General features: G+C 40.6%; 1 protein-coding gene across 3 annotated transcripts in view; it reads left to right on the forward strand.

Annotated features, from left to right (window-relative positions):
• Positions 1 to 2,781, forward strand: part of cntn6 (contactin 6) — an 88,050-nt gene extending 85,269 nt beyond the window's left edge. For all 3 annotated transcript variants that reach the window (XM_031866838.1, XM_031866999.1, XM_031866917.1), the window contains exon 23: positions 31 to 2,781. In XM_031866838.1, coding sequence (XP_031722698.1) covers positions 31 to 119 — 89 coding nt within the window. In that variant the 3' untranslated portion in view covers positions 120 to 2,781. The remainder of the gene's footprint in view (positions 1 to 30) is intronic.
• The last annotated feature ends 10,070 nt before the right edge of the window (positions 2,782 to 12,851 follow it).

Raw genomic sequence — 12,851 nt, forward strand, 5'->3', positions numbered from 1 at the left:
TTAATATATTTTCTTCTGTTTTCTTTCTAGGTCTTAACTCAAATGGGTGTCTGAGTCCAGTTCCCAGGAGGATTTGCCATTTGATGATGTTTTTTTGTATTTTTATGTTCTTTTTTTGAGCTTCTAATGCCTTTTTATTCAGCTCTGGACATTATTATATTTACGATTCTCTTCTACATGTCCGATCTATGGAATAACAAGATAACTAGCCGGTCTCTAAACCACTGGTGTGCAAACCAAAACTGGATGATGGGAGCGCTCTGACAGCTTGCCCACAAATATGTGGCTGGACTGTTACTCACAGGCAACAGCACGGTTACAAAACCATTTTCATCTGCCTATTTTCAGGACCACTGCAATCCACCAGGATGCACGAGTATGATAAACATGGAAAGATGAATTTCTTATCTGTCATTTTGAGATGAACCTGAGCACAGGGCCGTTCGTGTCCCAGTTTTCCCATTTCACTTTCTGTTTCCACCTACTTTGCCTCAACTTCCAAGTCATTTCTTGACTTGCTGTGACCTTAATGAATGCTACGGATCGGAAGGTACAAGTTTCACGTACTTCACATACTAAACATATGCAATTTGAAAACTAACAGTTCAGTTAATATGTATTTACTTTGTCCTCATTATTTGGATGTCATGTGTTTATCTTTCATATTAAGAAAAAGTTCAATTAGAGGTGGTGGAGTCAAAATTACGGCACATAACTAAAGGAATAATTTGACATTTATAGAAATCCCTTCACTTTAAGTGTACGCTATATTTAGAATATATTCATCACTTTATCTGTCGTCACACATCCCTTTTGATGGGGAACTGTGTTATCTAAGCTCTCTTCAAAGCCACCAGACTCAATTGACAAAAAACAGTAATTTTACCTCACAAAAGTCAAAATTTGTAGGTCTACCTCCGGCTCGATTAGTTTGTTTGTGTTATTGTGTGACTTCGGTGGAACTGATCTAACCCTTTTAAAACACCAAAGTCACACAATAACACATACAAACTAACCGATCGAGGCAGCGATGGGCCTGCAACTCCTGTGTGCTGGACGGTAAAATTGCTCTTTTTGTCAAAGTAGTCTGGTGGCACAGAGGGCATAGATAACGGCCTCAGCTCCCTGACAGAAAGTGCAATCTGAGGGCAAGGTGATGCAGAGTGGAGATACAGAAGTGGTACAAGATGTATAATTATCCACAAGAAATGGTGCATGCGCTCAATGCTCTGTGCATGTTGGTAAGAAGAGCCTTAAGCTAGCCAACTAACAACCAACAACGGTCCATCCTTCGGTGTATCTCATGTATCTCATAATTATCTGTGTGCAATTATTTTTGTAAATTATTTCTACCAGTTTCTTACCGGTCACCACAGCTGTCACAGAGTCCTTCATAACACATTCTTAATCTACACTTTAATCTCTGCCTCGGTTCATTTTGGGACAGGCGTCTCGAGTGTTGATTTTATGCGAGGACACACTGGCTAATCCCACGCTGCTTTTTGAGCATGTTTCAAGAAACACTTGGAGTTGCGGCTTAAATGGATCGTATATTGGAAACAGATGCAAACCCAGATAAGATGAATTCTTTACAGAGCTGCTTTGCCTTATCAAGTTTATATTCTTCAAATTGTTCACAGATTGTTATTGTTTGAGCAAAAGGCCAGGCTTATCAAGCATAGATATGTTATTTACTGTGCTGTTTTATTTGTGAAATTGTATTTTGTGTAACTTAGTGGGGAGCAAAGGAGTAAAAAGGGAAAAACTAAAAACAGCTACCATATAAATGTATCACACCCCCAAACCTGAAAGAGAAGTATAAAAGTGTTTTCCCGAACATGCTAACGTTAGCATCCACCAAAACCAAGTGAATACATTCAGAATACTGACAAGTGAAACTGCATCTCACCTAGTTGCAACATCAGCAGGACATCTTTGGAAGTCATTATGTTGCATTTTCTGATATGATGAAGAACGTAATATGCATTACAACAGTACTACATTTGATCCACGGTGTATTTCCCTGATGCAGAAGAGGACGATCATTTGTAGGAGACAAGCTTTCAATTAGTTGTCACCTTCATACAACACGCAACTGATTGATGAAAGGAATGAGAGAGAAGGTGTTGTTTGTGTTGTGATGAAATGTAAAGACGTGCTACTGTAATATTTTAGATTTCAGATATGGTTTGCTTCGTGCAGATTTCATTTTAATTGCCTTTTTATGATGTTGTAACAGCCTGGTCTCATCCCCAAGGCTTCAAATACCGACGCTTGGCCAGTGGCCCTCTGTGTCTCGATAGTGACACACAAGGCCCCCGTAAGCGTCTGTATGAGACGCATTGGGCTTTCACCTAATGCAGTGTAAACCCATCCACAGAGCAACGGGTGTAGTTTGAAGAGCGAGAAAGTACGCTAAGTGTGGGAGGGAGGGAGGTGGATGGGTCAAACAAGTTATTTTTACTGAACAACTTCATGTCATGTGACTTTATGTCTGTAGCTTAAGTTATGTAACAAGACAAACTTATTTTAACCTAAACCCTCTCTTTTCTAACCCTAACCAAGTGCTTTTGTTGCCTTAACCTATCTGCGACCGTTTAACAACGTTACCTAAATGTTACACTGTTTCACAATGTCAACCATGTTTTGTAAAGTTGTACTTAAACCACAACATTAACCATGTATTACAATGTTAACCGTAGACTGTTTTACAAAAAGTTAATCACTTGTTGCAATGTTAACCGAAACCATTTCACAATGTAGACCATGCGTTACAACGGTAACCACACTGGAACAGCAAGAGATTATATATATATATATATATATATATATATATATATATATGACTTCCTGTTTCCTAGAAAATGAAATCCTTTTTACAATTTCCTGTTTAATGCTATTAACTATATATCTTTATTTTTGCTGGAATATTTCATGGTGTTTGAAGCTAGTATTTCTGATTTTTTTTCCCACTTTCATTTCTGATTAATCTGCTTCTTTAACTGAACTTGCAATCTTTTACTTCAGTAATGTAATACCATTGTATTAATATAAGACGATATCTCTGTGAGATGGCAAGAAGACTCAATAAATCCTTCACATTGAAACCCTTTAATCAGCGGATGTGTTTTAGCTCGTGTGATTCACACACCTTGCTGAGAGGTAGCAGACCTGTTCTTTGCGGGATTGGTCTCAGGAGATTTCTGCTGTGCTACAGAGCGTGCAGTGGAGAATCACGTCAAATTGTGAGTAAGTACACTGAGGGATTCTTATCCTTTGGGACTGAAACAGGTAGCACTAGTGTAAGAAAAGGAAGAGGCAGCGTTTTCCCTCAGGACCAAGGAAAGATTTGCAAAACATTGGAATGTGAGACTTATGTTTATTCACCAGTCACAAATACATTAAAAGAAATCCCACATGAGGTGAAACTGCTGGCCTGAAAACATACCTGGTAAATACTGTGGCGAATGATGCCCTTCACTTGAATAGGGATGCATATAAGTAATAGTTAGTTACCACAGCTGTGCCTCATCAATCTTTATTTCATTCCAAAACAGGGAACATATTTCAATATGGGTTCTTAAACTGTCACACGCAAGACTACATTACAGACCTTCAGTTTATGTTTGGTTCTGATTCTCCGCAGACAAAGACTGACCTCACACAACTCGCTCCCTTTTTCATTTGTTTCCTGTTGCTTCTCTTTTCTTCCATTGTTATTACCGGTTGCAGTAAAAGTCAGTTCCCACAGTGATATGATCCCACATGATATAATATTAGTAATAAAATGCAACAACCAACACATCCCGATTTGCCTCCATGACTATACTACAACAGTAACATCACCAGCTGATCCTGGTGCCCTGCAGAGAGAAATGATCTTGTTCGCTCCTCTAAGTAAATACCGGTGAAAAGACTGCTGAAGGACATCCCTCCTTTTCATCCAGCTCTGGTGGCTCTGAATGTGGTTCATGATATTGTGAAACTGGTCAACATGTTCGCCTACACGCTGAAACATAATGGATGAAAGGTGCTGGTCAGATGTGGACAGCAATATAATCTGCTGAAAATGTTCTGCAGAGAAGTTCAGTTATATTTCTGTTGTGGTTAAACAACATTTAGCCACATGTCAAATATTACAACAATTATATTTGAAGATTGAAACAGCTAATACAAGATCTTTTCACATCAGCCACGCGGGACAAACAACTGCGGACCATCTCAAAGTGACAGCTGATCTAAATTGAATTCTCTAATAGCCAGATCTTTAATCATTCCGATAATTAATCAGGTGTTGTGACCATTCTCAGGACCGGACATGAAACCAATTTAGGATTTAATTAAACTTAATTCCTACAGTATCTGCAGCCAGGATCTTGGACAGCCTGGCATCACCAAATCGCGTGTAATTACGTGTCAATAACATAATCAATAAGTAATTTTGTGTGTTTTGCGTGACATTACATGCCGCCATTATAAGACGTTCAGAGCAGGTGCTCTGGAATTCAGATGGCGTACTATAAAGAGCAAGAAAGTCCTGCTGAAGAAGAAGGTCGGGCTGGATGGATTTGGCGTAAAACAAAAAGTCAACTGTTGCTTAATTTATTAACAAACCCAAAACATGATCTTTTCTTTAACCTTACCAAGTAGATTTGTTTAAATCCACAACGTTGACCACATGTTTAGAAACTGCACCCTTGCGTAAGTATGTGACGTTTTAATGAGTATTTAGCTTACATACGTAACTTAATTTACGTAAGAAAGATCCATTTAACCCAAACTATAACCTCCCCTAAACCTTACCAAGTAGTTTTGTTTGACTTCACAAAGTAAACCATGTGTTTAACACAGCGACGGTGCGTCCGTATGCAACATTTTATACAGCTTACTTAACTTACATATTGTACCTAACTTAATTTACTTATCAACTGTCGTCATTTTAAACGAAATCATGATCTTTATTTGAACACAACCTTACCAAGTAGATTTGTTTGAAATTTGCGCCCCTGCCTCAGTATATGATGTGTTATCGTTGACTACTTAGCTTACGTAATTAACTTAATTCACGTAAGAACTGTTCTTATGCTGACTCCAAAACCATGATCTTTTCAAATTGTTTTGTTTGAAATCACAAAGTTACCCACATGTTTAAACCTGCGACAGTGCGTCTGTATTTGCCGCTGGACACGCGAAATGATTAAAAGGTGTAGGCATGACACGCAAAATCTCCTTAAACGTGGCGTGCTTAGAGTGAGATCAGAATGACTCGCACCAGGTCACTGGGATACAAGAGTCGGATCACTCTTAATACACCTATAGTCTGTAGGCCTACTAATACAGCCAGTGTTACAACAGCTACAAAACACATTCAAGGAAACAGGATAACTTGTCACAATAAAACCATCTTACCAAAAAGGCATTTCTACAGTCTCATAATATCACCCGGTATTTAGAGAGGTAGAAGTTATGTACATACGCTCATAAAGTTGATATCAGTAGCAAAGATCCTGGTCGAGGCAATTAAATATATGATGGATTAGGCAGTTTATCCCTAGCATTAGTCTTGGGAGATTAAATCAGCAGCGATATGACTTTCCTCAGAGCTCACCGGAAGCTTTCTGATCTCAGCTCATCATCTCTGTGTCATAAAGAAATTGATTTACTGTAAATATGTCTAACATGGAGGGACATATGAGGCTCTTCTTTTCTTTTTTTTTAAGAGTACAACTTAACATTCTCAGTTACAAAAAGGAGGAAGGTCAAAGATAAACTCTGACAAACCTGATAATGCGTGTACGTTTTGAATTTCAGGAACTCACTGTACTTAAATATACTCGTCCAAGACTCACTCCCACTTTACAGAACTGCTGCACAATCTCCTTTGACTTTAAGCCGCCTGTTCTGCCGGTGCAAAATTTGGCCTTAAATATGTAAAGCAACTGGGGGAACCAGAGCTTGACTCACAGCTTGAAGCTAATCCTTTATTCATAGAATTTCCTGAGAATGGCAGCAGAAGAAACAGTGGCTTCTTTACCTTTGCTGGGCTGTGCATGTTGTGCTGCTCGGAATCCAAACCCCCGCTCATTATTATCAACATGTGCAACAATCCCAAGAAAGTGCTTAGGTCACCTGATAAGCGTGGGGTGATCTGTCAAAAACTAAACCCGAAGCTCTCACATACACACACACACACACACTGCTAAAAAAAAAGAGTAATATATGGAGTGGATTGGTGTGGGGAGGTATAGGCAGGAGGCTCTGTTCCTACATGCAGTTGGAGAATATGATTTGATGTTCATATTGAAAGTGAGTTGGGGGCGGGGAAGAACTGACAATATTTTCTGGTATTGTGGAGGTGTAGGCTGCGAGATATGTCAGAAAGTGACAGTGTGTGGACCTGAGCTGAGCTCTAAAGTAGGGATGAAGTGCTGTGATGGACAGAAGATTGGCTGGGAATTAAAAAAGACCATGAGCCCTCTCCAAGCACCATGGGACAGCTGACAGGCAGCCCGTAGAGCTCTCCTCCCGGGTTCACAGGGAAGAGGCTCTGTGTGGAAGACCACTGGTGAGGGCTGGGACTGACAAACACAGCACTCATCACTTTCATTCTTCACTGTGGTCTGTGGAGGCAAACATTTTTTTTTACAGAATCTCACAGTTATGCTGGATATTGTGTTGTGGCTGCTGATAAAAACAGAAATGATCAGAAAACCTTTTTTAAATGATACCATGGAAGAAAAGCTCTATAGACGGTGTTATAACAAGAAGGCCGATAACGGACCTCGCTAAAGGCCAAAGACAACCGCCGGGTCTGAAAGGTGAAGCCAACGCAGAAGTGCCTTAAAAAGTTGCATTCTTTCTAATAGCCATCAGGGGACAACTCCTCTGGTTGTATAGAAGTATATTTGCAAAATGCGCCTACTTTTCAGTTGATTTATTACCTCAGTAAACATTGTTGACAGTTGAGTTCATGGTCTCAGTCGCTACCGTGGTGTTAAGCTAGCACAGCGTCGCTACCGTGGTGTTAAGCTAGCACAGCGTCGCTACCGTGGTGTTAAGCTAGCACAGCGTGGCCACTGTGCGGTGGTCACTTCTGGTTCCAAAAAAATCAAAATGGCGACTGCCAAAATGCCAAAACTAAAGGCTACAAAACATCACTCAACACAGCAATAAGTGACATTATGGTGGCTACTTCCACTTCCTATATACAGTCAATGCTATAGCCTAAATATAAAGCTCACAGCATTCATTCGATTTATTTTTAATTCACGTCATATTTCGTATTTGGCCATCATTCAGTACATCACAACATATCGACTAGTGTTTCCACTATGGCAGATTGATTAAGCCAGAATCAAAGTTTTTAAAAACAACAAAATAAAAGAAAGTGTAATTGACGGCTTGACTGATATTTGGGGGAGAAGCCTCAATTCAAGTCAAAAAATAGAGGGTAGACATCAAACCCAAGATGTTTTCAAAACAAGCTGCGGATATGTGACATCTATTGTTTCTCTCGCTCTTCACACATTCTTTTCAACATGGCTGTCGGTTCACATCGGTGTCAGATATTGGCTACATCCCAGAATAGATATGAAGGAAACCATCCCAAAAAAAGTCAAGACATGAGCAGCCATTCAGAGCTGAGCATGAAGGTCTGCCTTTGTGAACATGGCCTATTTTACACGTCTGCTACAGTGTGAACGCCAGTACTGACGACGCCGCTGCAACAATGAGAAAATCCTGGAATGCACTGTCAATCTGCTGTCATATCGTGCAACATATCTTCTGCATTGTACATGCATTCCTGGTGAGTATAGTCACTACCTAGTGTGTTTGTCTTTGCTGCAAGGCTGTAAGACTAACAGCACATAATCATCTCATTAATCCACCCTCACTTGACATTAGGCAGACTGTGTGCTTGTATCATTCAGTGCAGAACAATAATGTCTTCTTATCTGTCATACCCTGCCAAGCGACCTTTTTGCACTTTGGCCTATTAATGCATGTAGGCCATTAACCTTGGAAATCCCAAGCGGATCTGGTCGCTGCCGCGTCGATCACTCCTTTGTAAATTATTGATCGGCGAAACATGAGTTTCTACACCATCATTTGTTGCCTACATGTCATCCTACTTGCACAGGAGCTTCCAATGCACATATATGAGAACGACCAGTGATTTGATTTACGTGCTACACAGTCTGAAAAGAACAAAACACAATAGATGCTCACTTTATTTTTTGATTGGAGGCTAATATCTTCTTAATGTGTAAATAGTGTAATTCTTCACGGACTCTCTTGGCTGATAATCATTAACATGCAGCACAGTAAATCTACTCTGTAAAGTGGATGATACACTAGTATGGATGATAAACTGTTACCAGACAGCGCTGCTCTGATTTAGAGTCTGAACACTGCCAGAATGAACGTGTTTACTAAATATGTTTAACGAATGTGCGCGTGTGTGAAAACTGCTCATCTATGTGTGATTAGTCAAACTGATACCAGGGAACGATTTACCAAACTGGCAACCCTGAAGGAGTGCGTGGTATATATTGACATGGTTAGAAGCCTCACAATAGCTGCAGCAGTGCACGTGACAAAGCACAGGAAAAGAGCGTGTTACAGAAATAGAAATGGTGTGAGATTACGGTAATGTGTAACATGTTTCCCAACCTGAAGCTCAGGAAGGGGCAGAGGGATATAAAGAGAAAGTTGTCAAATTATTTCACAGGAGTCTGATAAAGATAAAGGGATATGGTTGGTTATTTTGTTATCAATGGACAATGTCAATGATTTACCATATGGAAGTCGAAATAGCCTACACTTGCCTATGCTTGATAGGGAAATCACGGTTTATTCTAAGGCAGCGTATTTCCCATAAATGTGGTTATTGTGACTCTATGGGTCATGATAACTTTGTTTATATTCTCGCTTGGCGCGTAGTAGCGGGAGCCTCCGCAGACGGCCCCGCGAGCTCCGAGCATGAACGGAGGTGTTTATACTCTATGCGCTGCATTATTCTCCAAAACGCCAAAGGAAGTAAAAACAAAATGAAGTATGAAGAATCAAAAAGACGAGTGCAACTCATAGATATGCCCCGGGCAAAAAGTCATAAACCAACCTAAACTATGCCGAGGAGGGATTATAATTATCTGTAAACTCATATCTCATATTCATGGACTACTTTATTGCCTTTGTACAAGCCCAATAGTATTAAATGCAAGTATTAAATGCATTATAAAGAAACAAAAGTTGAATATCCTGTAAACAATTTGATTTGGCTGCAAAATATAAATTGAAGATTTTTAAGACCTCCTGTTTCTAAAGCATTTACAAAAGAATTGGCCTTCTTTGTATAATCCATAGACATGTAAATAGTGCTTTTATCAGTCAACTATTTGTAACTTGGCCGTGGGCGCCAAATTACAAAAATTCAGAGGTGCACGACCGAGCGCTGTGACCACTTGCGCCAAATGCCGGCCGTGATGTTGTCATTCTCTGGTGTGCACGCCTTGCGCCGGCTTCACTATAGGGCGAGTATAAACTAGCTTAACTTTGCACTTGCCACCTGTGTTGTAGAGATTCAATTAAACAACTCTCACAAAACAAGGTAAATCCGGGCCTCAGCCTCCTACAGCTAAATAAATGAACAAATAAACAGGAGTTGTACATGAATCACACCCAGCATACTCATCCATGCAGACAGGTTTGTTTAAGTCAAGCTATTTATCACTTATTTAAAAACTCAGGAAGAACAACAACATAGGGATCCTCTCCCAGGACAGACACGCAGCACGTTGTGTGTGCAGAGTAGACGGACACATCCAAATTACAAAAGGTTATAGATAGATTTTAAGCACACAGGAAGAAGCCGGGAGGACGTTGAGGTACTTCAGGTTGTGAGACTCACTTTCACTGCTGTAATTCTGTCTTCTACAGAAACTTAAGAATCTAAATACAACAGTGGATTATCCGTATCCAAAACAGAGCAAGAAGAGTGAATGTTGGTATTACGTTTCTTGATTGGTGGACAGAAACACAACTCCAAGGGAATGGTAACGTTGCTCTGTGTCTCCCGGACGTATACACGCAACTGTGCGCTAACAAATTAGCCATAACTTTATAAGGCCGTAACATCTCAAATGTGCGTGTATTGCATGACGATGAATGGCAGGGCTACGCTGATACGGACTCTGAACTGTTATCAATTCAGTTTTCATTCGGTCATCTGTCAGTAGAGAGTCTGTACTGCCTTAATCATCCCGTCCCAGCTTCCACTGCACACTTTTAATTAACAAACCGAGGATTGCAATTTGTGCTCTCTGTGAAGCAGTCGTCTTCAAAGATGCAATTACTGAGACGGCCGATTGCTTCAACATCATTAAGACGGATAGATGCTACAGAAATAACTGAGCTTGTTAGCCATCTTTGTTAATGATGAATGGAAAAAAAATTAACTTGACAACAAACAAAACTGACCAAAAAAAAAAAAAAAAAATTTAAGAAATTGAGTGAACACAGCAAATAACAAGACACATTCTGCAGTTTACCTTAAATGCCCTGCCTTACTTCACTAGCTGTCTTTACTCCTGTCCTTCAGCGCTGAACTGATCTGGATTTTCCTCCAGTGGAGGCATTTATTTTCATTGCTCACTTCTTCTCAGGCAGTCAGCCTGAATGCTGGGTGGACATCTGGACCGTGTCGGCACTATATCCAACGCTGACTGGAGATGCAGGCTGCATGTTGCTGTACTGCATACGTGTGTATGTTTTGAATGGAGCCACTGAGTCTGACTTGCTGTTATGTTGATTATTGCCACTATTGTCCATTTCCTGAGTGGAACAGTTGTTGTACCTTGTGATCAATTAACTGTAATAAAGGAAACAAAACACCTTCTATAATGCACCCGTGGTGCAATGTCCAAAAATTCAATATAGCCTCCAATAATGAATGCAAAGTTTACCACTTATGCAGGACGTTTCTATTTTTGTTTAGTGTGCATAAAAAGTATGACTGCTCTTCTCATTATTACCAACAGGTTTTCATTGTTGTCTTAAAGGTGCAGTGTTCCGAATTTTAATACGTTTAAAAAAATGTACTAATATTATCAACAGAATGTGAAGAGGTTACAGTGGACATTATGTCAAACTGTTGCAGACATATCCACTGAAATGAGCACGCTAACCAGCTAGTCTCACACCGTCCTGTCCTGTAATACCACTTGTACCTCTAGAGGCGATATTGAGTCACCGCAGCGTCCGGTCTTCCGTCAGTCCAACATGAGAGAACCAAAAGGTATACTGCCCCGAGGTCTTGGTCAATCATGTTGAAGGTACAGCCATCGATCAGTGGCAAACACAAAGATGGCTGAAGCTAGCACGTTCGGCGGAAAAGAATAGAAGTGATCTGAAAAGAAGCAAAATGAGAGTAAACATTGGTGTGGCTTTCCACAGCTATTGTCGAGAAAAGAGATGAGGTTTGATGCGAAACACCCAAAGTTCCTTTCAGACTGCTAAGTAACATCTAACGTTGGCCATTTTATATATATTCATATATGATTTTATAAAGGTACTTTAGGGTTTTCAGTAAAAGAACAGTGACTGTGTCCTGAAAGTGACCGAAAAAATTCCATTTAAAAATAATAAGTTCTGCACAACTGACACATAAGCAAGCATGAAACAGGCCATTGGTGTGTGGAGAGCCCTTGTGAAGGTAACTCTTATTCCCCAGTCCCCACCGACCATATGGCGAACATAAACAAGTGAAATATCCTCCCGAACCATCGGGGGAGCATGCAGCTCTTATGAGCTGTGTTCATTAGCCCCACGCGAACTCTGAAGGTGAGAGGGAACGGTGAGGGAGACACTGTAGCTGTACACAGGGAGTGATATGTGTGCGTTACACAGCCACGATTATGGTGGAATTGAATAATTGTTTCTCTAATTATAGATGGTGTGAAACCACAGTTAAGGCCACAGTCTGTTCCCGGATCCTTGGAGAAAATAGAGTAATTGAGTGTGGCGCACAACAGATTAATGACATGGTGTTTGCAACTTGGCAAGAGTGCTTATTATTATTGGCAAAGGAGGAATCGCTACATAATGTGTCTAAACACCGATATGATTTGATGAAACGATCCCAGTTTTCCCCACTTCACTAGTGGGTCTCAGACGAAAAATTGGCTAATTTGTACCAGTTTTCCATCTGATCCTGCGGCCAAATCATCCAGCAAAGAAAATTACACTGAAAGGAGAGTTTCTCCCGGAGGTGTGACCCCAATTAACATTGTCGTCTTCCGTGTCTGCATAGTGCTCAACCTTCGGTGACCGCAAAACATCCCGAAATCTGTTGCCTGTCCTGCCCTTCCCTTTCTTCAGGGGGCTTAATTCATGGACTCCCTCTGCTACAGCCTTTTTGCGTCAGCGCTTCATCAGCAGCTGTTCGATGCATTGATATTTCGAGGACTCAGTCAGTCCATCTAGGTGAGCAGTGCTGGCATGTTTGGATGTTTTCTGCTAACTAGACTGCTTAAATCAGAGGTCGTTGTTGTTAGATGTCGGCTGCCATTGATTAGCCTTCAAACACGCTCAAAGATGACTCTCGAGTGACAGGATGAACTGCTGCTTTTGCACCTCCAAAGGCTTGACAAAGTCTTATTTTGCATTCCATCTTCTAGAGCTATTCATAGTACCTCACATATCTTTTGAATACAGATAACACCACTCACCCCCCATCGTCTTGGCTCGAAGCTGCCCTTTTAACAAAGCTGTTGCATGAATCATATCTGTGACAGGGCTGTGAAAATCTTCATATGGATAACTGTTTTTAGCTGCACTCCATTCGCTCCCAG

Source organism: Anarrhichthys ocellatus, unplaced genomic scaffold (assembly GCF_004355925.1).
Source record: "Anarrhichthys ocellatus isolate YVR2014 unplaced genomic scaffold, GSC_Weel_1.0 scaffold1, whole genome shotgun sequence".
Classification (NCBI taxonomy): Eukaryota; Metazoa; Chordata; class Actinopteri; order Perciformes; family Anarhichadidae; genus Anarrhichthys; species Anarrhichthys ocellatus.